General features: G+C 33.6%; 1 protein-coding gene across 15 annotated transcripts in view; it reads left to right on the top strand.

Moving 5' to 3' along the window:
• Window positions 1-26,883, top strand: part of R3HDM1 (R3H domain containing 1) — a 110,528-nt gene that overhangs the window by 47,626 nt on the left and 36,019 nt on the right. For all 15 annotated transcript variants that reach the window (XM_079135602.1, XM_079135609.1, XM_079135614.1 and 12 more), the window contains 3 exons: window positions 3,598-3,721; window positions 16,236-16,390; window positions 20,408-20,559. In XM_079135602.1, the coding sequence (XP_078991728.1) occupies window positions 3,598-3,721; window positions 16,236-16,390; window positions 20,408-20,559 (431 nt within the window). The remainder of the gene's footprint in view (window positions 1-3,597; window positions 3,722-16,235; window positions 16,391-20,407; window positions 20,560-26,883) is intronic.

Genomic DNA, 26,883 nt, shown 5'->3' on the forward strand with positions numbered 1-26,883 from the left:
TTTAAACATATCCTGTAAAGTTGAGGAAGTTCCCTTCTATTCCTAATTTGTTGAGACTCTTTACAATGAAAGTACGAACTTTTTTAGAGTGATTTTTCTGTATCTATTGAGGTAATCTTGTGATTTCTCTCCTTTAATTTATAAATGTGAATTATTTTGGCTGTTTTAAAATATATTTTTTATTTTTAATTGACATAGTAATTGTACATATTTCTAGGGTACAGTGTGACATTTCAATACATTTATACAGTATGTAATGAGCAGATCAGGGTAACTGGCATATCTACCATCTCAGACATTTATTATTTCTTTTTGTTTGGAACGGTCAATATCGTCTCTACTGTTTTAAAATAGTCAATTAATTATTGAGGTTAACTAACTTTTCAATGTTTAACATAAACTTTAATTTCTGGAGTAGACCCACTTAGTCATGATAGAGTATTCTTTTTAATATTGCTGATTACATTTGTTAGTATAAATAATTCTTATATCTATGTTCATGAAGGATATTAGTCTTAGTTTACTTATAATGTCTCTGGTTTTATTATCAGGGTGGAACCATGCTGGCCTCAAAATGAGTTAGGCATTGTTCCCCCTCCTTTATTTTCTGTGGGAGTTTGTGTATGAATTTTGCTAAATTTTTTGCTGGAATTCATCATTGAATTCATCTGTACCTGAAACTTTTTGCAAGGAATGTTTTTAAATTTCAGATTGAATTTCTTAGAGCCGTTACAATATCCTGTTTCTCTTTGGATCAGATTCGATGATTTGATGCTGCAAACTTTAGTTGTTCCTAACATCCCCCTTATATTATGCTTTCAGTATCTTTGGAATCAGTGTATAGCCTATATTGATCTCTGTATTGTTGAGTTGTAATAGACCTTCATGAGTTCTAGACCCTATGACCTTTATTAGATGTATGATTTGTAAATATTTTCAACCATTCTGTAAAGTTGTCTTTTTACTTTGTTGATTGCATCCTTTGATGTGCAAAAGTTTTTAATTTTAATAAAGTCTACATTATCTGTATTTTCTTTTGCTGCTTACACTTTCAATAGCATATCTAAGAATTCATTTCCAAAACAAGATCATACAGATTTATCCCTCTGTTTTCTCCTAAGCAGTTTATGACTTTAGCTCCTGTAGTTAGCTCATGTATCCATTTTGAGTTAATTTTTGTATGTTATGAAGTAAGGGCACAGCTTCATTCTTTTGTTAGTGTTTGTGTGATTATTCCATCACAATTTGTTGAGGGCACTTTGCTTTCCCCACTGAAGAGTCTCAGTACTTTGTTGAATATCAGTAGATCTTAAATGTAAGGGGTTTTGTTGTTTTGCTTTGACTTTAACTTCTACTTCATTGTTCTGTATTTCTGTCCTTATATCAGTAGTACATTAAGTTTTTTAAATTAAAATTATGCATCTTCCAACTTTGTTCTTTTTCAAAATTATTTTGACTTTCAGGTCTCCTGTATTTCCCCATGAATTTCAAAACAAATTTTCATTTCTGCAAAAAAAGACCATTGGAACTTTGAACTTGTAGATCTCTTTAGACATCATTGCCAATAAAGACTTATTTTTATTATATCTTCCTGATACATCCACTTGTATCATTTAGAAATGTTTTTATCTTTAGTATTTCTTATCTTGAATCCTATTTTTCCTGAGATTAAAGGTATGACACAAGCTTTCCTTCAAAAGTAGCATTTAAGTAGCGTGTCTTCTTCTCTATACTTTTATTTCCAACCTTGCATTTAAAGCTTGTCTTATGTCCATTTTATAGTTGGCTTTTAGATTTTTATCCATTCTGATGAGAGTGTTACTAACCCTTTAGATTTAACATATTTATTAATATGGTGAGATTCAGATATACCACATTGCTATTCATTTTCCATTTGTCTTATATATATCTTATTTCTATTTGTTTCCATTCCTACCTTTTGTTTTTGAGCTTTAAATATTCTATTTTATTTCTCATATTGTCTTTTTATCTACATCCCATTGAAACTTGTGAATGTTTGTTTTTGTAGGGGCTATGATATGTACCTTTTGTTTACCAAAGTCTACCACAAGTTACTTTTGAAACTGAGAATAAAGTATAGCAGTCATGTACCGTATAATTCCATTTACCCTCTCGCTATCCTTTTAATTGTTGTCATATATATTGCATCTATATACATTGTAAAAACAAAAATAATATTATAATTTTTGCCTTAAAAAATGTTGTCTTTTTTTAATTACAAGGAATAAAAAAGGAGCATAATAATGAATAAGATTATTTCAAGGTTTACCAGTTACTTGCTGATACTTCCAAGGAAAAAAAAATGAATAAACAGATCCCACATATGTTATATATATTTTAGTGTTTCACATACAGGAAAATTATCATAAACTTGGGAGATTCTCAGCCTATAACCAGTTTAGGAATTTTAAGCTTGACTGGTTTTCAGATAAGATGGGTACTTCTTTTTTTTTTTTTTTTTAATATGTGTATTTTTAATTTTTTTTAGTTGTTGATGGACCTTTATTTTATTTTTATGTGGTGCTGAGAATTGAACCCAGTGCCTCATACATGCTAGGCAAGTGCTCTACCACTGAGCCACAACCCCAGCCCAAGATGGGTACTCTTTAAGATCACCATAGATTTCTGTTCTTTTAGAAGTAATCCAAATTCAAGAGCAGAACCTGAGGGAGCCCATGACCTCTCTAAAATGAATATACTACCTACTTCTACATCACTGAATTATTTATTTATTCTTCACCCCAGCCTAGGTCAGATTAAGAGAAATTCACCACTGATATGAATAGCTCTCAAAGAAAAAATAAATCATATTGATTTGCCTTAAAAATTTGAGGAAAAATAAAGACTGTGATATGTGCAACAGTGTATTAGTGTGGGAATGCATAAACTGGTTTATTTATACAGTTAAGTTAAATGAGCTTTCAGTACATGTTTGAACAAGATGAGTTTCAAAAGTTAATTGCAAAATAAGTTTCATAAAGTTATATAAAGTGCCACAAATTAAATTTCTAAAACACCCAACAATATATGTATATATTATAGATATATAGTAAAAGTCTAAAACATTTATAGAACTATAGACAGGCGTGGTGGTGTAATCCCAGCAACTCAGGAGGCTAAGGCAGGAGGATCACAAATTTGAAATCAGCCTCAACATCTTAGCAAGACCCTGTCTCAAAATTTAAAAAATAAATAAACAAAAAGAACTTGTGATGTGGTTCAGTGGTTACGTACCACAAAAAAAAAAAAAACTTTGGTAGTACTAATATGTCTCCACCCCAGGATAATGACTGGAATTGGACAGAGCCTGTAGCTATTTCAGTAGTATTTTGTTTTGAAAAAGAAAGAGAAATCTGAAATACATAATGGCAAAAATATTCAAATATGATTGGTGGGCATATTAGGGTATACTGTATGTTTGAATTTTTTCATTTTTTTTTTCAGTTAAAAATAAAATAAGTTCTCAGATGATTAATGCTGGGAAGAATTATTACTCATACAGTCTATTATTCCTCACAGGAAAAAACTTCTCTTGCAAATGAAACTGATTTTTGTCCTCAATGCTTACAATCCTAGATGCCAGCCTGTTATTGTGCTCCAGGCCACTATCATTCCAATCAGCCTCAGTACCGCCCTGTCCCTTCTGTCCATTACAATTCACATCTAAACCAACCACTGCCACAGCCTGCACAGCAGACAGGTGAGTCACATTTCTGATGTTATGAATTCTTAGCCTTGGACATGGCCTTTCTTCATCAAATTTCAGTCTTAATTAAGATACTGTCATATTCTAAACATATGCATACATATGAGTGTGAAAGCCAGTGAGATTAAAAGAGTGGACATATCTTAGAAGTTGCCAGAAAACAGCACACTATCAGGTCTGTATACTAAAAGGATGGGAGCCACAATGGGAAGGTTCTGCCAGGCTAAGAATCTTGTGTGCAGCTGCCCAGTCCTCACTTCTATGGTAATGGAAACCCTCTTTACAGCCTCATAACAGCAAAGAGAGGCAAGCAAGGCAAAATGTCTTCTTAAGGGCTAACCAGAAACAAAGACCAAAACCACCTAAATTTGATTGAGAACTCTAACTGAGAGATGATATTTCAGTATCTTAATCTCAGTAGCAATGCCTTTAAAGAAATATTTTACATGTATTTTCTGTGTTTTGTTTTCAGTTGTTGATTATATAGAAAAAAAAACAAATTCAGTCTAATACTAGACATATAAAATATATTGAAATTCAGCATTCTTTTCCTTTTGCCCTTTTTCAAATTTTCTTCAAGCCTTCAGTGAAAACTGTGATCTCAATATAAAAATGTGTCACACTAGATGTGTACTTATGTCCCAGTTGTTAAATAAGGCATTTATCAGGGTTTTCATAACTCTTGAAGTTGAAGTACAATTTTATTGTTGGTTTCTTTAGAGAATTTCTAGCTGTTTGTAACTATTGGAGGTCCTCATATCATGCACATGTGACTCATGGAGGCACCATCACCTCCTCTGAGGCAGTTTGCTGCTCCTGAAATTATGTGTAGCTCTTGAGGCTTATCTCCCCTTCAGGGGAAATATTTCTGCACTGGCCCTTCTCATGAGAAGTGTTCTTTGCTTCTTGATGGTGCAGGCTCCAGTGATCATTATGATTCATCAACTTCCTTTATCAGATGAATATCATTCTTAGCATAATCCTGCAGCAAAACTTTCACCTCCTTAACCTGTTTCCTCTGGGAGTTGTCTTTTACCTAGTAAAAGGTTCTTCCCTTTCTTTATGTTATTAGCCCTGTATTGTATGTGTGACAGATGTTTTCCAAAGGCTGTTGAGTATAAACAGGTCATTTTAGCCATGTGATAATGTGTTCTGTGTCTCAAATATGACTCCTTTTAGTTGAAGCTTAATAATACATTCCATGTCAAATAATGTAAATTAGCATATACTCTCATTTCAAAAGACATCAAAAGTTGTTATTGTACATGGGACCATTGGTCATGATACTTCTCAAGTTTTACATACATTGTTGTTTTGTTCTAATAGAAATTATTTTCTGAACTTTCCTGGACCTCAAATGATTGACTTTCGTTTGATATTTATGTCTGATTTTTCTTCCAAAACTATAATACAGATTACAACTGATGTCATGATAGTTAAAAAAAGAAAAAGAAATTTATCCTCATGCTACTCATTAAACACCTTTTGTGTGACAAATTAATTCAGTTCACTATTAAACCCTGTTTAATATAGTCAAGCAACTATACTTTTTTCTGTATTTGTGTGAACCTTTTAGTTTTGTTCTTTTCCATGACAAAATCTGTAATCCTTTGCATGATCAAACTGCCTACAAAATAAAAATTTTTAATCATAGGTTGGAACTAATGTGCTAGTACAAATGCATCCCTGCAAAAGAATTTCCCACTTAATGGAAAATGATTACAAATTCCTAGACTGAAACCCAAGTATCTGACATTTTAGCATATGCTTATTGTTAGTGATATTTTTAATTGTGATGTTTTCTCTATGCCTAGTTATGAAAAGAGGAGAGGAAACAATAAGTAAGTCAGATTGCATCTGGATAATGCAGACACAGAAAAGAGAATCATGTCTTTGATTAGTTTTTTACCCTGTGCTTGACTATTATGACTCATTCATAATATAACACTTTATAACTAGTTTTGTCCTTTCAGTCATTTTATGCAGTATCCTCTTAACTTATAGCTTAAGTTAGTTTTATATCATTCAGTTTGAAGAATAAAAGAGATAAATCTTCAAAACATTCTTATCTAAGAGGAATTTTTGTTATGCTAGTAAGTATAGTAGAAAATTTCCCTGCAAAGAAAAGTTTAGCAGTGCCAATCAGCAGATACTATGTCGGTAATTATATTAGATCTTTTTATAGAATTAGTAGGAATTTGAGTGCTTAAAAGTCTAAGGACTTTTTTAATAGTTAGCTAATGATTCTGTTTTATGTCAAAGCTTGCAGAAAGTGTGCATTTGTTTCCTAATGGAAAAATTAAAAGTACTAGGATATAAGGCAGTTTTCTATTTGATTTTTTATAGTAATTTACATTTTAATATATAATATAAATGTAATATGTTTACTTTTTGGAAGGTTTTGTTTTTGTTTTTGTTTTTTTGTTGTTGTTTTGGCGGTGTTGGGGAGTGAACCCAGAGCATTGTGCTTGCAAGGCAAGCACTCTACCAACTGAGCTATATCCCCAGCCCCTTTTTTTGGAGTTTTTTTTAATCCCTATATTTCACAATCTCAATCTGATTAAAATTAGAAATTTACCATATCTTTTACATTTTAATTTTTTTGCCACACAACACTTGCATACCCTACAAAGTATCAAGAAGCATGTTTTCTTTTATTACATAAAAGGGTGAAACTAATTCAATCAAATAATGAAAGCTTTGGTAAATTTGGAACAAATTTTCTTCACTGTAGCACAAATAATATTTAAAAATTTATATGTGAGTCTTAAGAAATTTTGCTCAAATTAACCCAGCTAAGTCAATTATTCTTCTTAGACCTGGTAGAGTGTGGCAGTAGAAAATAAATCAGGATTTTCTATTATTTCTCCCTTCTGAAGGTAGGGAGAGGGTTGGGAAAATTTCTCAAGAATAAAATCCTTTGGTAACCATGTGTGGGCGGGTAGACCACAGTTACATTAATCTCATTGACAATAAATCTGTCATCTATCTTTTAAACTAAATTGAAATAGTATTAATTTGACTACTGAAAAGTGAATGCACTAGTCTCCTGTTATAAATGTGAAACTACTGAGCATGATCATTTGAAGTAAGATTGAGTTATCCCATCTAAGGAAACAGAAGAAATTCTGGACAGTACATTGTATAAAGTGAAAGAATAGCAAACTGTGAGTCAGAATCCTGATGACTCTTAGTCATTTTTGCCTGCTGTTAGCTGTGTCACTTAAAGCCTGAGTTTTAGTTTACTCGTTTGCAAAGTAAGGGAGTTTTACTGTATTGTCTATTGAAGCCTCTGTGTTCTCTAAAATTCCATGTTTCTGTGTGTCTCTTATGAGACCTTTCTGGTTCAGAAAGGTGAATATTAGAGAATTGATTTGCAGTAGCTTAGCAACTTACTGTCAATAACTGAAGTCATGCAAGCAACTGTTTCAGAAGATAATATTACTTGCCCATTGGAATAGTAAGAGATGTATTATCCTAACCCTTTATCATAAAATGTGTAGCTTGAATACTACGAAGTACACTATATATGAGGAGTTTGGTATGCTATAAAGAAGCTTCTGCACATAGTAATTTATAGCAAAGATTTTAGGTTTCTGGAGCCCTGGCTCTTTTATAGGTAGCTGCTTTCATTCTTACAACTCTTTTAAAGTTTGCAGCTTCACCATACATGTTTAATATTTTGCTATAATTGGCCTTGTTCCTGAGCTGTTGGATTCGGGGCCGTAGCACTGTCTGAGAGGCTTACATTTCTCACAGTGAACCGGTCTCTTTTTCAGCTGCTTCCTGGCTTCTTTTTACTCAGGTTTCCACTGCTTTTTGCTTTTTTTTGTTTGTTTGTTTTTTTCTTTTTCTTTTCTTTTCTTTCTTTTTTTTTTTTTTTAATGCTAAGCTAAGATATTAACATTTGTTTTTAATTTTCATTCATTGTAATTGCCTTTTAATCATGCATCATACTCAAAAATAAGCATTTAATTTAAATGCCAACCTTGGCTTAATATAATTTACCTTTTAAAAATTCATGAAAACTATTGCTTTAATTTCTTTTCCAAAGCAGATTTGGATGCAAGATTCGGTATGGTTTGGAGCTTATCAAAAAAGTTTATTGTCTTAAGCATGCCAAACTCATTAGCAGAAGTCAAATATGTCTTTTTCCTATTGCTACACAAATTTTTAGGGACTTTATTCATTAAAACATACCTTCAAATGGACCTAAGATGCCTAAATGCATTTGAAGCTACTTGGGCTCCTACCAAGGATATAATTCAAATTTTTTCCAAACTATGTTATTAATTTGCATGCCTGTAAGAAAGTAATTCTGTGAAACTAAATATGCTTTTAGTTTTACAACCAGTTGACAAATACAAAGAATATTAGTGAATTATACCTTCAGTCAGCTTTCCAGTAACTCAACCATGTGATTTCCAAATTGATTAAGGTTTGTTACCAGCAAACTATGGTCAGATCCTTATGAATCACACTACAGAAAACAAGATTTAGGATAAACAATGTAAGATGTGCAGAGCACTGGCAGCGTTGCAGGGCACAAATTTAAGAGCAACTAGGGTTTGAAGACAAGTAAAGAAGAAATACCACTATTGGGTGAGCAGAGGAGGGAACATATTGATAGGAGATTCAGCCATGTCAAATAGACACTGTAGGAAAGTCAATAATTTCTTTATTTGACATTTTTGATCCAAGTAATAGAAATTTTGTATTTGTGTTACTAGGTCGTAGCCCAGGCTATCCTTATTTTTTCACTGATTGAGCATTTCTTAGTCTTGTGAGCAGCACAGATTCAGACATTTTGTAATACCTACAAATCCACCTATTTCCCTTTTCCCTTCTCCATTAATCTGCTGCCACTGAAATCTGGAGCCAAATACACCTGGTAAGTACCCCGAGATTTCCTTGAGTTGTTCAGTAGGGATTGGGATTATAAGCCGGAGAGTTTAATAATTTGGAAATCATTCTTCTAATTTATAAATAAATTTAGATTTAGCAAAATGACTTATCTTCTTAAATAAAAAAACCAACTATCTTCACAGTGCTGCTCCTGTAAAAGTTCAAAAAAAAATTTAATACCACTATTAACCTTAGATTTATGGCTACTCAAGTCATTCTTTAATTCTTTTTTATCTTTCTGATTATGTCTAATCTGTTATTAAGAATGCTTTCCTTTAACACAAAAGCTAACTCAACTCAGGTCACTTAGATAAAATAAAATTAGCCTATTAAAGTCTATGCAATACTTTTTTGCCGAACACACTGTATTTCTTTCTTGCTCCCTTCTCTGTTAAAGTGAAATAGAGTTTAAAATAGAATATTCTTTGGGGCCCTCCAGGGAAGTGCCTGAGTCATCAATTTATATTGTCCTAGTTCTCTCAGCTTGCAGAATTGATTGTGCTTCCCTCTGAAAGTGCTGGAAGAAATGGCATATTACTGCAACTATGCATTCCTTTACCAAAAGAAAATGGTAGGGTTAACAGGCACCTGTGTTGAGATATAGATGTTAATTCTGTTTGGTATTTTTATTGGCATTGCTTGCTTTATAAAGTAGATGCTTTCCCACAAGATTGACACACATTTCTATAAAAGCTATCCTGTTTTCCTCTAATTTCCAGGTTAAATCCAGCTGTCTCACAGAAAAATTTTTTTATATTCTATAATACCGAAACATACTTTTTAATGAAGAAAGAATAATTGACATTATAACCAAATTGGTGATATAGTGAATGTCAGAGTACCGAAAGTACTCTTTCTTTAAAAAAACCTAATAGAATTTTTCATTCTCCAGGAATCTACTTCTCCTTCCTAATCTTCAACCTTCTCCCTCTTTTCCAGATCATTGGATTTTTTTCTCATACTTGACTGTCTTCAGACTATACTTTTGAAACTATCAGAACTATGTTCCCCTCTTCCTTTTGTCTAAATAATTAGATAAGGGACCCGAATGAAAGTGTCTATTTAATAGGTGCCACTCCTTAACGATCCTACCTCAGTAGCCTGAAATTGCCTTGTTTAAACAAAGTTTCAGAGGAATTTGTGACCAACTTGAACAGTTCTTGTAAAATTTTATTAAGCAAATGTACTTAATGTACGCTTAAGTACATTAAGTGAGGCATGCCTGTAATTTAGTGATCCTTTACACTAAATTGCATTATTAATGATTTTCTTCTTACATAAATAACAGTGAAATTCTTATCTTTGATTAGAATTGAGGAACAATATTGGGGTGAGTTTTTTGTTTTTTAGTGCTTCCCATCTGAATAGTTCTAGTTTTGCTTACAATTACAGTAACTTGAACCAACATGGCTCCTACAGTCTTTTTGCATCAGAGAAATTCATTTGTTTGGCTTTTTTGTTTGTTTGTTTTCGGTACTGGGGATTTAACCCAGGGACGCTTTGCCACTGAGCTACATCCCCAGCCCTTTTCAAGACAGGGTCTCACTAAATTACTTAGGGCCTCCATAAATTGCTGAAACTCGCCTGGAACTCAAAATCCTCCTGTCTCAGACTCCTGAGCCTCTGGGCTTACGGTGTGCACCACCATGTCCAACTCCAATAATCTTTTAATAACCTTGAATATCCTACTCTTTAGAGAATATATTCCAAAATTACATACTTTTAATGCAGTTACTGAGGTGTCATTTGCTAAAATTACTGGAACAAACAGTCAAACATCTCATCATGACTTCTGAAGAAACAGCTAACCTGTCCTAATGCCACTGAAATTTTCCTCCTGATTACCAGTCATGTAAAGCATCAAATGTTAACTGATACTTTAAGTTGCAACAGTCTTAGGTTCCTTAGGCCCTGATTGCTCCCTCCCACTGTGGTTCAAGCCTGGTAGGTTTTCTTGCATCAAAGGTAAAAATGAATGGACAGCTACTCAGTGGATGGGAAAAAGGTATTACTTCACAGAACTTCAAGACTTCATCCATGAAACAGACAACTCACCTTGTACACAAGATGTCCGGGTTAGAGCTGGCATCATCCCACTGGAGAAAGTCTGCCTTCTTGGCAAAGCATCCTGACTTTGTGGAGAAGACAGTCACAATCTGTGAAAATTCTGCTAGAGAAATAAATTTTCTTTAGACTCATCTGGAATTGACAACAGAATAAACATTTTGAGCAAAAGCAGACTCTGAGGCAAAGTGGAGCATTGGAGATTGACATGTAGATACTTGGACTGAGAAACAAACAAACAAAAAAAAACTATGGGACATGGAACCCGAAATACTTCATGATTTGAGTTTCTTCTTCCCTTTCCCAACTGTTTTAAATGTGTGAAATCTAACTATAGTAGGGAAGTGTCACTTTGAAATGCAAGTCTCAAATTGTGCATCTTGGGAGTAGTAGGCAAAACGCAGGACAGTCCCCTCCCAGATAAAGGACATTGTGAACTGATTATTTAAACCTTAAAAGGTTTTTAGCCCTTAAATTCACTAGCTACCATCTGGACTATTTTACCTTTCACCCTTTTCCAATTGTGAATAATGATGTTTTTACTCAAATAATCTTTAATTCAAATGACCAGTTTCCTGATTGCTTAACTTTACAACAATTATCTGTTTTCATACAGTTAAATTTATCTGGAAACTTAGGTATGTTAAGCTACAGTAACCAAAATGTTGAATTTCATTAACCGAATTTTTCACAAAATTGAAGAAAGCCAGGTCTTACTTCTTTGTACATTACTATAATACTCTTTCTACTTCAACATTGTCCCTTTAAATTTTAGAATCAGGCTGCTATGTGCAGATCTCAGCTACACTCTTAAGGCTAGTGACCTTGGACAAAATATGAATCTCTCTATGCCTCTATTTTATCAAAAAAGGAATAATAATTATACCTGTTTCATGAGATATGAGCACTGATGAGTTATGTCAAGAACTCAGAACAGTGCCTAAAACCTAATAAATGTCATGTAGTGATTGACATTTCCTTGTGGTGCCATTGGAGCAATGATAATTATATAGTATTCTAAATGGAAAAACAGGAATTTGGGGTAGAACTCCATCCTGAACACAAGATAACAAAATTTGTCCTAAAATATTTTATCTTTTTAGCTTTTTGACACATACCTTCACCCTTAAAATGCAGTATAGATAAATTGAGTTATTATTCTTTGGTTACTAAACTTGAAGTCTGTGTTTTAAGAAAATTTATTTAAATACTTCCTTCCTGTAGTTTGAAAAATCTCTGTTGAACAGATACAGAAACATTACATAGAAAAGGTTTTGAAACAGTAGTCATATAATCCCATTTCTTCAATAAATACATATATATATATTGCTGTCTGCGTAGAAAAAGACTAGCCATACTTGGTGATTATAAGTATTTTATAAGTGATTTTTTTTCTATAGCAACTTTTTTGTATTTTCCAAATTTTCTTCCATAATTATGTTTTATGATTAAATATGGTTATTTGAAAAAGTGTTTTCAATGTCCACAATTTTTCAGAAATTTTTAAATAATGCCATCAAAGTTTATATATTAAATATAAATAGACTTATGTTCTTTCTTACCAAATAAGTATTTTGAAGTTGATTAAATCTATGATTCAGCTGCTATGAGTGATTCATTTCAGACTAATATGCTTTATGTTTATTATGTCATTTTTATGAAAAAATGATTAAATGAATTTAACCTTAAAACTAATGTTACCTTAAAACTTAAATTCATCTTTTGCTCTCAGAAACTGTTTATTCAGGACTGGGGATATAGCTCAGTTGGTAGAGTGCTTGCCTGGCATGCATAAGGCGCTGGGTTCAATGCCCAGCACCACAAAATTAAAAAAAAAGAAAGAAAGAAATTGGTTATTCACTAAATGGGAAGACTTGAAGAACTGACCATTCTTAGCCTGTCCACACATAGTAACTTCAGGTTTTATGTAGAAGCATATATTATTTGGGTTCTATTCTATTAATATGTTTTTCCCTGTTGTTTCCCTAAGTGTAAATATTTAGTGTCCATATTTTGGCCTAACCAAGTGAGAACTAATACGGATTGTTTTCCTTTAAAGGGACAATGTATGATGAAATTTCTTCCTTCACTCCTCAGAAGCATATCATTTCTATTTTTTACAAGTATACACAAACCATGAGGGAAGAACTAGCAAGGAAAAGTTTATGTTGCCAGTAGGTACAGGGCACAGTGAACAATTATGAGGAGATTGACAAGAGCTTTTTAGGAAGGCATTTTCTTTTAAAGTGCTTTGCATCCTTATTTTTAGTATCTCCACTATTATTCAAAGACATGTTCCCAGGTTGTTTATGCTATTTCTGAATGAAGTACTAATGTTAGTGGTTTTTCTACTTTCAGTCTTCAAAATCTGTAACTTCCTGGTATTCTTACCACTCTCCTGCTTGTAAAACCTTTGGTTCTCCACCAGTATTCTATTGTGCCTTTACATACCATATCTAGTCATTTCTGACTATTTCCTATTCTTCAAGCTATTATTTACTTTTTACTTTTTCCAGACCTTTGCTTAACTCGAGTGTTTTTTTCCTTTAAGTTCAATCATAAATTTACTATCTCCCTGAATATCAGAAATAATTTCTCCTTATTTTCACAACACTATTTATACTGCTAATCTTGTGATTCCATGACTACGAATCCTTTTGTCAAAGAAAAGAACCATGTAACACTTAATTTTATACAACCCACCTGGCAAATGGTGTCCTCTTTACTACCTTCTGTGATGAATGACCAGATTCTGGGGTCAGAAGTTAGATTTCACATTATGTTGTCACATTTTCAAAATATGCATGGTGTTTGTATGGATATGTACATGTGTGGGTGGCAATTAATAAGTGTGAACATTAATGAAAATTAGATTCCATTAAGGAATCTAAAATACCTTGGAAATTGAGGCTGGGGTTGTGGCTCAGTGGTAGAGGGCTTGCCTAGCATGTGTGAGGCACTGGTTTCGATTCTCAGCACCACATATTAAAAATAAACAAAGGTTCATTGACAACTAAAAATATATATAAAAATGTTTTTAAAAATACCTTGGAAATTTACTGATGTAAATTCTGTGAATTCTGTTACTTGTATCCAAGTAACCCTACATTAAACCACTATGGCGTGGTTTCTGTGGTTATGTATTGAAAACTTCCTGTGTCCGATTTTATTTTTAGAAGAGAATTTTAGATAGGGTACCTCTAAGATGAGTCTTCCAAAATTAGGTAAGTTAAAAAATGAGAACCACATTTGTACATAAGTTTACTTTTTTTTTTCAATGCTACTTTTAAGACAGCCTATAACCTTGAATATTTTTTGGTAAACTACAAAAGTAATATGCAGGCTGGGGATTTAGCTCAGTGAAAGAGTACATGTCTGGCATGCAAAAAGCCCTGGTTTCAATTCCCAGTACCATCCAAAAAGAAAAAGAAAAAAAGTAATAGGCAAAACATTTAAAATTTTTTAAGGGACTATGACTATTTAAGTCAAAGTATTTTAATTCTGATTATATTACAGGGAGTTCTGCCGGGTATCCACTGTTTGTTTTGCTTGTCAGTGGGCTATAATTTATCTAATTCCATTGTTAGCTGTACAGAGCTGAGCCCAGATTCTGACGCTATGATATATGCTTGTGTGTATATATTGAGAGGTAGCATTTCCAACACAAGATATCCTGTTTGTATCTGATTTTCATTCCTGTCTTTTATTTTCCTAGGAGTGAAGATGTGTCAGAATATGTTTTGATGGTATTTGCAATTTGTTATATGAATTTGAAATACTTAGCATTTGATGAACTAAAGATAGGGTTGAATGTTAATTGTTAGATTAAAAAGTGCTGTTCTCTTCCTTTACCCACCTCTAAGTTTAATTAGTAGTATACAGGAAATACACAAGGGGGAGTAGTTTAGGAGATAGTATATTACCAATTGCTTTCTGACGGATAAGGAACTAGGATATACATTTTTTTGTACAAAATAAGATTGGTGAAAGTTATTCAGAACATGACCATATGACACTGTTGCCATTGAGATAGCACCATTTTACAAAAATCTTTCACTGTTAAAAGATTCACTGTATTGGATTTTGGATTTTGATGTTGTTAATATGTTGCTTAGCTACCAGATAAATTTTGTATCTTTAGAGAAAGTAGATGCTAGATTATATTTAATTATTTAATCCTTAAGCAGAATCTTTAAGACTTCTAAGTGTCTATAATGATATTGTTGTCTATAGTCAATACCTAAAATATCTTTGCAATTTCTCTTGATTTAGAGATTAGTGAAGATGGAAATGAAAACTGTAAGATAGCAAAATGTGTTTGTGGTGTCATCGGGGAAACATTGACCTTTGCCTATTGAAGTTTGTATAAGCAGTACTAGAATTCAGTTCATCTTTGTAAAAACTTTTCTTCAGAGCTAAATAAGTTATTTTTATCTAGTTTCTTTTTAAAAAAGTATTTGTGATAGCATTTTATAATTCCCTGAGTCTTAAGCCAATTGGTATACCTGAGTGAGTCCTCTTAGGATCAGGAAACAAAATACAACTGATGCTCACTATTGTAGTGTTAGATTATAGAGTCTTAATTAAACTAAGGACAAGTTTACTTTATCAAAGTAAATTTCTAATGTTAATATACTACTTAAGGGCTGCAGTTGTGGCTCAGTGGTAGGGCACTTGCCTAGCATATGTGAGGCACTGGATTCAATCCTCAGTACCTCATAAAAATAAATAAAATAAAGAAAGGCATTGTGTCCATCTACAACTAAAAATTTTTTTGAAAAACAAAAATACTACTTAAATTACCAATAATGCCTTCATTGTATAGATTGAATCAAGTAGATTAATTAAGCTATTTAATTGTTTATCTGCTAAGTGACCATAATAATAGGTAAATAAGGTAAAAAATTACTGAATAAGTCCATTTGCCTTCATCTGACATATTCCTAATGTAAGGATTCATATCTTAGTGTGATATTTTTTAACATGCAGCCATTCTAAAATAGTGGTTCCCTACGTACACACACACACACACACTTTTGGTCCCTGACAGGACCAGTTTCATGAGCCTGCAACCAGTGCAGTGCCTGGGGCCTTATGCTTACTTTAATGTTCTTCTCTTACCAACTTGAAATTCTTAATAATTTTTAACAAGGGAATCTACATTTTTTTCTTTCAGATCAGACCCTTCAAATTATGTAGGCAGCTCTAATACCCAAGAATAGTTGTTGTAAAAGATTGTAATATAAACTGAATAGTAATTGTCCTGTGTTAACAAAGTCTTTTACCCTATAATTTTCTACATAAGAAGTCTTTGTACACAGATTTTATTTGAATGTATTTTAAGGAGGAAAGTTGGTAGATGATTTTACCTACATAGTAAACACTTAAATGTTGCTCAAAATAGAGGGCTTTGGGAATTTGACACTTGAAACAAAATTCTATTATTTAGAACACAAAAGTACTTTCTTAAAATAGAAATACCCTATTAGATGGACTATATTAAACTCAAAACAGAATTTAACTCATTTTACCTTTACAGGTTTTCAAGTTATCCCCAACCAGCAGCAAAACTACCAAGGAATAGTTGGAGTTCAGCAACCCCAGAGTCAGAGCCTAGTTGGAGGCCAACCCAACAGCATTGGAAATCAGATTCAAGGAGTGGTCATCCCCTATCCTTCAGTGCCATCGTATCAGGTATATTGTCTCTCTTTTCTGTTTTAGGTAGAGATAATTTTAGATAGATTCAATGTGTAGCTACAATGTGTCTTCTCTATTCTCCTTTTAATATAGAAATGTTTCTGTAATGCAAAACTTTACAGTATTAAGAGTTTTATTAGTAATAGTGTCTGTTTATACTCGTTTTTGTTTTATTCATTCACTTTATTAATATTTCGAGTGTCTGTAATAACACATTAATTTTGGCAAGTAAATTTTGCCTGGCACTGTCTGTATTTCCAACTATACAGATTTATAAACAAGTGTCTTATTCTGTTCCTCAGCTCCTTAGAAAGTCCTCCTTAGAGAGAGGAATAGGAGAAAAAATAGAGGTAAAGGGTAGGTATTTGAAATAGTGAGATATAGTATAGACCATAAATCAGTGTTTAATGGAATAGTTAAGTACGTGCAGTTTCCTATGCTGGAACTTGTTGTTTCTCCCCCCTCGATCCCTAAAAGGATCATGGATTTTAATTTATAGTTTTAAAACAGAAATATCTATTATTCCATAAATAAGCAGGTGACTTTAGTATAATGTGACACATTTTCTGAAACTCTTCAAATTTTAGGGAATAACTTGTAAATAGGTTTATTTTATTAGCTGAGCCTAATGTGAAGAAAGAAGTCCAAAGGCCATTTTCATTCATCTCAACAAGGAAAAAATAATGTGTGTTTTATCTAAACACATGTTAACAAATTGATGACAGTAACTAAGGAGATCATGAAATAAAGCAATGAACAGATTATAAAGACCTTGATAATAATGCCTGCTCAGAAAATAGAAACCTTTAACTAGAACCTTTAAAGAAATTATGTACATAGATTAGTTAAGAAGATATTCTAGAGACAGAGAAGGATGTAAGCAAAGAGGAAGTATATTCCATATAATTCCAGAAAATTTAAGTTGAAATTAAAGGATGAAATGTGGAATTTGTCAAGGGAATGTGTTTACTTTTGAACCTTTTGATAACAGAAAGCAACAACAAAAAATAAGTATTTTATGAAATTATATCTTAGTTCTTTTTCTTTCACATCCCCCATGCTTTTTCCTCCTGATCTTCCATGCTTAAACATAGGCACATGAACTGCCTTCCTTCTGCTTTCCCCGTAGTCATTAGATAGGAACAACACTGAGCCAGGAACACTGCCTTCTCAAGGAATCTGGTCTCGCTGTGTAATCCAGTACATTGAGCATCTGTTCAGGCGCTGTGCTGGGTGTTAAAGACTCAGTTGAAAAAGATTTGCCCTTGACTTTTAGGGGCTCACAGGCTAGTGAGAGAAATGTCATTTTTTTAAATTGGTGTGTTATAGTTGTATATAATGATGGGATTTGCTGTTAAATAGTCATATGTGCACACAGTATAATAATATAATTTGGTCAGTATCACTTCCCAGCAATTTCCCTCCTCCTTTGCCTCCTTCCGCGATCTGTACCCTTTCCTCTACTGATCTCCCTTTGATTTTCATTAGCTCCCCACCCCTACCCCTGTTTTTCTTTTCCTTTTTTCTCTCTCTTCCACATATGAGAGAAAATATATGACCCTTGACTTTCTGAATTTGGCTTATTTTGCTTAAAATAATGTTCTCAAATTTCATCCATTTTCCTGCAAATGACAATTTCTCTTTTTTATGACTGAATAAAACTCCATGTATACCACATTTTCTTTGTCCATTCATCTGTTGATGGACACCTAGAATAGTTCCATGGTTTGACTATTATGAATCGTGCTGCTATGAACATGGATATACATGTATCACTATAGTATGATGACTTTAGGGGAACCTCCATACTGATTTTCATAGCGGTTGTACTGGTTTACAGTCCCACTAACTGTGTGAAATTTTTCCTTTAAGAAATGTCATTTTTGGGATTGAGGTTGTGGCTCAGAGGTAGAGCACTTGCCCAGCATGTGTGAGGCACTGAGTTCGAGTCTTAGCACCACATATAAATAAGTAAATAAAAGAAAGATCCAACTAATAAAAATATTTAAAAGAAAGAAATGTCATTTTTAAATAAATCACAGCATTATTAGTGTAATTTTTTTAAATGTAACTAAATATTGGAGCTATTCCAGAGCTAAGACACTTCTAATTTCTATAGCATACTTTTTTGTTTTACAAGTTATAAATTATTTTCTCATGATATCATAATTCTCACCCTGGGTGAATGATTGTAGGAAGTGTTCTGACTAGCAGTGAATCCTGCTTTACAGTGTGCTTCCTACAGATTTGGTAGTGATAAACTGTTCTCTGAAAAATAATCCAGAAAAGTCATCTGTTCTTAGTAACGAATTTTGTGACTGCACATTCTTTAGCAATTTGTGTGCATGCACACTCTGTCTCACTCTTTCTCTTTTGGTACTTCACACTTTTTTCTTACCTAGTTACAAATTTATTCCAGTAGTTCAAGTCATCTAGATTAAACTGTTGTTCTCAGATCTGTCTTACATGTATATTAATTTATACATTTATTTCCATTTATACATGGAAATAACCTCAGAGCTGGGTGCGGTGGTGCATGCCTGTAATCCCAGTGGCTCAGGAGGCTGAGTCAGGAGGGTCACAAATTCAAAGCCAGCGTCAGCAATGGCAAGGCACTGAGCAACTTATTGAGCCCCTGTCTCTAAATGAAATACAAAATAGGACTGGGGATGTGGCTCAGTGGTCAAGTGCTCCTGAGTTCAATCCCTGGTATCATAAAAAAGAAGAAGAAGAAGAAGAAGAAAATAAAGAATCTCAGAATGTTACACTGCCTCAATAGATAAAAAGGTTGAAATATGTTACAGTATACAAAGCTACATAAATCAGAATAATAATTTTCTATTTGGGATTAATGAGCTAAAGGGAAAGTAATTAAGAGATTTTATATTTTTGAGAGGACTAATTTTGCATTTCACAAATATTTTATATAAGTAAGAAGTTAATCATTAACTTTTAAATCACAGAGCCAAGGAAGTGGTTAAAGAACTGAGGCTCTGGAGCTAAAGTTCGTGCATCTTAATCCTGACCTTTTTACTAACTATACAACCTTGAGTGACTGATTTAACCTCAGTTTATCCCTTTACAAAATAAGAATAATGAAAGTACCTTCTCAGGTTGTTAGGATGCCTTTATGAGATAATACATGTAAAGCACTTATAAAAGAACCTGATACATGGCAGTAAGTACCCAGTAATGTTAACACTCATCATCCCCATTGCTAACATTATCATCATTGTCACAAGCTTTTATGTTGGCTTCATGTAACAAAATCACTATATTATGGTATATTGTAAGTGAAGAAAGCATGATGCGTGTGTGATTTGTTTTAGGAACTAGATAATGGAAGTAGAGAATTGAAGAATCCATTATGTCCATATGATTTCTTGTAATTAATATAGAAAACAAAGAATTGAAAGATTGACTTTCACTGAATGCCTACTATACTAGATTTACATATGCTATCTCATAATAGAAATAATACCTCCTCCCTGTGCTGGAGGTAGCATTTCTAGCTTTTTAAAGGACTGAGGAGCCTCAGAATAGTTAAGTCATTTGCCCAGTGTCACAGATAGTAAAGTATGGAGCTGACATCTTGTCTAGACACCTGAAACCTCAAAGCCCACACTATGATCCAACATGCCTTGCTGACACTCTCCCTGATTCTTCCTTAACTCTGTCTGACGTGAACTGTATGTCTTTTCCCATGTCAGATGGTCATCCTTATGTAGAAAGTTTCCTCCTTTTTAAAATAACTTACTTAGGAACATAATCATATTTTTCAAAATCTAATGCATGCATCTAGCCTACTTGTACAGTTGATAAATGCTAGCCAAACATTTGCTAGCTCAAGGGAACATAGAACATAGTGGTGGAACTATGGCAAACTTAACGGGAAAATTCAGTGTTATGTTGGCTTACTCCTAACTACTCATATTTCAAATGTTTATGGAGGCTATGAACATCTGCAGTATTTAGAAAAACCTTTTTTCCTTTAAATTATCTTTCAAATTTTAGGTTTCACTGCCTCAAGGTTCTCAAGGAATTGCCCATCAAACTTACCAACAGCCTGTTATGTTCCCTAATCAGTCTAATCAAGGATCTATACCCACAACAGGAATGCCAGTTTACTACAGTGTCATTCCACCTGGCCAACAAAATAATTTAAGGTGAGTATGACTAAGAAACCTAACCCTCTGGCTTCTCTTTATTTACCAGGATTATGGTCTTTTGCTAGTTTTAAAGTTGACTGAATGACTGAAATAATTTTCTGATGTAGATAGAAAAAAGTATGATAGTCTGTTTTTCTAATATTTCTAAAACATAATTCATATAAATTAAACATTCCATATGCGCTGAACATTCCATATATGAACTATAGTCAAATCTCTTATGTACTTCCTTTACTCACCCAAATTGAGTAATAGTTGATCATAGTCCTTGGAGTTTTGAGCATTTATTTGTTAATGATGTATTTGTAGTAGTTTGGGAAGCTTGTATTTCCTGTAGGTAACCTTAGCAGCCAGATATCTTATTGGAATGTTTCAGGCTCTGGGATGCTCATTTTTCATCAGTAAGGGGAAAGAGGCATGTAGGAGAAGTAAATGATAGTAGGTCCGTATTTTAAAAGTCGTGAAATATTTCATCAGTTATTTGAAGTTGGGAGAGCAGCAGCTTCTCTGACAAGCCTAATGTGTTAAAAATAGCAATCTCCCTTTGAATTGGGTACCTTTAGTCCATTTTTCAGAATGTACTAGAAAGCCTTTTGTTTGCTCTTATAACATCCCCATGATGTTACCAGAGAGACAGCTGAGCTCTTTTTAAGAATGAGAAACTAAATTATAATCACTCATAAAGAGATTGTTGTCACCCAGTTATGGTTACAGATGACATTTAGGGTGAAGATGGGACTGATATACCTTATTTCACTTAAATTTACCCAGGAAAATAGGAGCTTGTTCTGACCTTATTTGTTAAGACCCTTCAAGTGGAACTCACATTTTTCTTTTCTCTGTCTCTGTGGCTGCCAGTGTTAGGTTGAGTGATTGATAAGGGTGGACTTTTTAAATATCAAGCTAGTTTTGAATCTTGCAGGCACCTTGGGAGTTTTGAGGTAGAGCTGCTACATAATAAAAATAGAAATGTGTTCCAGGTTAAAATTCATATTTGTCCTATGACTTTAAAAATTCTGTAAGGAGAAAGGACTCTCAATCTGAAGTTACTTTTCTAACATGTACAAATTTAAGTTTGGGATCCATATTGCCAATTCAGTATATAAAATGTCAATTAGAGGCAGAATTCTGAGCTAAAGTAGATGAAATGAAGGGTTAGGAAGTTGTTGAATTGTCTCCTTTATTGAACCAAGGTGTAACCTTTTATTTATCAGTGCAAATAAGGAAAGTAATCATCCTACGTAGGGCAGAGGCTAAAATAAATAGTTCCATATTATTAATCCAGTGACTCACTTGAGACCAAAAGATACCTATTTCTCTAAGTTATTTCTGTAGGTCTTTATGCTGGGAAGAAGGTCTTTTATGAGGGAAGAAGATGAAGCTTTTAGGAACCTGAAGGGGGTAATTTAGGTTTTAAATTTTTGCCATGTTTGTTATATTTGTCAATCCCTTGAAACAGAAATGATCTTATGTGCTCGACTTCTGAGGGAATTGACCCTAAGTGTGTGAGTAGGGGTGAGAGAGCACAATTCTGTACCCATCTCTACAGTCAGCCTAGTATCAGGCATGATGGCAGAATCCAAAAATTGTCAAGTTAGTACTGATGACTATGCTTGGAAAAGAACAATAGCCCCTGGGCCTGCTTCTGCAAAGAAAATTAAAATGTGGAAAGCATCGAGCCTGAGGAATATTCTAGAGCACAGCAATTGAGAGATGAGGAAGGTTCCCCAACAACCTTGAACTTGAATCTTGATAAAAAGTCTGGAGTCACTCACTAAAGTTTAGGACTGTGACCCAAAATGAGGCAAACTTGAAAGAAGCTAGCTATGATTGGTCATCATATAACAAACTGGCATTGATCTGTTTCACCTGTAGATTACCACTCTAAGAAATGGAGTGGGTTGTACAAAAAACAGGATGTGTAGTCTGTCAAACTAGTACACAGGTACCATGTAAACTAGTTATTTTGTAATGAGTCATGTATGGAATTAAGGATACCTTTGAGTGAGAAAAAATTGCAATTAAATAACATCATTTTTCAAATTTAATAGCATTCCTTATTAAAAGCTATTTCTGCTTCTGGGAAATATTTAATAGATAAATTGCTGTAACATTTCAAAATAACTTGGAACCATCATTTAAAATTTGACATGCCTGTTTCCTGTTGATCCAGTAATTAAATTACCATCTAATGATGAATATATAGAAGCCATTCCTTCATAAATCTAGATGTAGCTGCTTATACAAATTATATTTATCTAACATATTCTAGTGTACTTACATGAAAAGAGGAAGTTGGTCTGAATACCCAAGCACCTGGAACAGGTCCCAAAATAGAAAGGAACTTGGTGAATCTGTACTGAATGAACACATTCCTTCAGTGGCAGAGGCTAGCTTGCACATACATACATGTGCAATTAATTTTTTTTTTTTTGCAATTAATTATTGACCTTAATTTTATTTTGTTTTTTGTACCTGTGTATATTTTTAAGTTTTTCATTAGTGTTTTTAAATTACAAAATAATTAATTTTGTTGACATAAATGAATGCAAAGATATGTAAGAGGAAACTAATCATGCCTCACTGCACCATCATCCCCAGATCACCAGCATTCACAAGTTAGTCTTCATTCTTTCCTTTGGCCCTCCTGCCTATACAGTACATGCATAAATACACACATATAGGAATTGGGTAGTAGGTTTTAGTGAAATGCACATTGTCTTATATTTTTCCCTTAACATATTGTGAACATCAAATTAATAAGTATTAGTCCAAAACATTGTTTTATTTCTTATTTCTTCACGAATATAATTTACTTAAATGAGATCATGCCATATAGGTAGTTATTTGTTGGTGTTCTAACTTCCTTCTGTCTCCTCCCCTGCCATCTGGACCGTTTCCCACATGCATACATGCTTGATAACTACCCCATGTTTCTCTCCTCTCCTGGTTTATATCTTTTCTCAGTTTTGTCCTTGAATGTAATCATACATTAACAAATATGTTGTGGAAACATAACAAGATTCATTAACACACAAAAATATGAAACTAAGTGTTTATGTATGTGTACATAATCTTGTGTATAAAATGTCTACAATTTGTGTTTTTTCTTTTTTTGCAGTACTGGGGATCGAACTCAGGGCCTTGTGCTTGCAAGGCAAGCACTCTACTGGCTGAGCTATCTCCCCAGCCCTGTGTTTTTTCTTAATATGACCATCTTATGTCTGGCATGTTAGACAATTTTAGTCCATTCACATTTAGTATTACAGCTGATTTTGCTGGATTTTTTTTTTTTCTGCCAGCCCTCATTTTTTTATTTATTTCATCATCACTGCACTATTTGATTAGTCAGTCTTATATCTTTTTCTCAGATATATACCAGTATTCCTTGAGACTCTTTATCGTGGAATCTCAGATCTGATCCAGATATAAGTTGATCTAAATAAGCTAATTTTTCAATATTTGAATCTTAGGCCATTAGGCATTAATTGAGTGGCATGATGTGATTAGAAAGAATATGGGCTTTAGAATCTGACACCTGCCTTCAAGTTTATGTGACCTTAGGTAAGCTACTTAATCTCTTTTCACCTTAGTTTTCTCATTTCTATGATAAGAATAATACTTCAAAGGACTGATCTAAAGAATGGTCTAGTGACTTTACTTGCCATTAATTGTCAGTTTAACTGCTTTACATCTATAGTGGAGTCACTAGAATGGGGGAAGGGGAGTTGTTTGTTGTTTTTTTGTTTTAAAAAGTGAGTCAGATCCTGGATCTGGAGGACTCTACTACAGAAAAGATTGTGGCAGGCAACAAAAACAAGAATAGACAAGTGGACTATATCCAACTAAAAAGTTTCTACATAGCCAAGAAAACAGTTAACATTGTGAAAAGGCAGCCTACAAAATGGGAGAAAATATTTGCAAACTGTGTTGTCTGACTAGGAGTTGATTTCCAAAATATATAAGGAATTTTGACAATTTAGTAGCAAAAAACTGGTTTGGGGTTTTTTGGTTTTTGTTTATACTAGTGCTGGAGATAAAACCAGAGCCTCACACATGCCACACAAGGTGCTCTACCATTGAACTATATTCCCAGTTTTTTGTAAATAAGCAAAAGATAGGGCACTTGCCTAGCATGTACAAGTCCCTAGGTTTGATCCCAGCACCATAAAAAGTAAAAAGGACTTAAATAGAAATTTCTTCAGAGAAGACATAAAGTGTCCAATAAGTGTATGGAAAGATGCTCAATACCACTAATCATCAGAAAAATGCAAATCATTCAGGCGTATTACACACGCCTATAATCCCAGCTGCTCAGGAGACTGAAGCAGGAGAATCACAAGTTCAAAGCTACCTTTAACAACTTACTGAGGCCATAGGTAACTTAGTGAGACCCTGTGTCAAAAAATAAAATAAAAAGGACTGGGGATGTGGCTCAGTGGTTAAGCACCCCTGGGTTCAATCTCCAGGGCCAAGAAAAAAGAAAGTAAATCAAAACCATGAGATATCACCTCACATTTACTAGAATGGTTATTATGAAAGCAGCAAAAGGTAGCAAGTACTGACGAGGATATAAAGAAAAGGGAACTCTTACACTGTAGATGAAAATATAAATTAGTACAGCCATTATGGAAAACATTATGGAGGTTCCTCAAAAAATTACAAATAGGACCTGCCTATGATACAGCAATCCCACATTCTTTATCCAAAAGAATTGAAATCAGTATCTGCATGAGATATTTTCATTCTCAAGTTCATTGTAGAATTATTCACAATAGGCAAGATGTAGAAACAACCTAAATGTCCATCTGTGGATGAATAGATGAAGAATATGTGGTATGTACATATTATGGAACATTATTCAGCCTTAAGAATGAAGTAAGTCACTGGGTGTGGTGGCACACACCTGTAATCCCAGCAGCTCTGAAGGCTGAGGCATGAGGATTGGGAGTTCAAAGCCAGCCTCAGTAATGGTGAGACACTAAGCAACTCAGTGAGACCCTGTCTCTAAATAAAATACAAAATAGGGGTGGGGATGTGGCTCGGTGGTTGAGTGCTCCTGAGTTTAGTCCCCAGTAGCACCCGCCTCCCCCCAAAATGAAGGAAGTCCTGCAGTGCGTAACAGTATGAATGAATGCTTGAGGAAAGTGTGCTAAGTGAAATAAGCCAGTCAACAGAAGGATAAATACTGCCTATTTACACTTGCATGAGATGTCTAAAATAGACTCACAGAAGAGAATAGAATGGTGGTTTTGGGAGATGCAGTGAGAAGAAAGCAGGTAATCAAAATTCAATGAGTAGATCTAAAGTTTCAGTTGTACAAGATGAATAAGTTGTAGAGATCAGCTGTACAACATTGCACGTATAGTTAACTGTACTATGTCATGCATTTTTAAATTTTTGTTAAGACGATAAATCTCTTGTTAGACATACATATTATAATGAAAAAAAGTGTCATGTCTTCAAGGAATTTCTGACATCTCTTTTAATAGGTCATATGTCTTTAGTACTTACCTGGTTCTGAGCTCTCTTGCAGATTATTGTGTGACTTGAAAATTCCCCCAAAGGCAAATATGAAATCTGCAAGAAAGCATGTAATAGGATATAATTCTTTTGTACTTAAAGCAGCAAATAGTTTCATTTGGGGTATTACTCCCAATTAGACTAAACATAGAGTAAGAGATAAATCTCTTCAGTGTGACCCCCCCCCCCATTGATTTACCTTATTTTCTATATAACCTCAATTTATGTCATTCTTTTCTGGTGTGCCAAATCATTACTTCTTCAAAGACACTACCTCCTTTGGATTTAAGTAAATTTATCTCTTTGTTTATCTCACTGAAAAGCCTGGTTTTTTTGTTTTTTTTTTTTACAAGAACTCTTAACTGAGAAATTAAAAATATATCACATTAATTCTTCAGCAATACTTAAAGTATTGCTTAAAGTGTTGCTTTTGTTGCTTCTATAATTGCCAATTTTAGCCTCTTTGCTAAAATTTATTTTTAGCCCAAAATCAGTATTTTGCATCACTTTCTTTTACATTCATGGACACATTCAGAGTGGCAAAAAATTTGAGTCATCACACATCATATTTCCAGCTGAAGTTAAACATGGCACACTTTCCTTCCACCTCAGTTCTCAAATTGTAAACATTGCATCTTTTTCACAGTCTGTGTAGTGCCATGTACACATTTTGTGCTTTGTTGTGATTTTGCCACTTAAAATGACTCCCAAATATAATGCTGAAGTTCTATCTTATGTTCCTAACCACAAATACTAGTGTCTGTTGAAGCATGAATTATATCACTATTGTCTACCAGT

This window comes from Sciurus vulgaris (assembly GCF_902686455.1).
Source record: "Sciurus vulgaris genome assembly, chromosome: 3".
Taxonomy (NCBI): domain Eukaryota; kingdom Metazoa; phylum Chordata; class Mammalia; order Rodentia; family Sciuridae; genus Sciurus; species Sciurus vulgaris.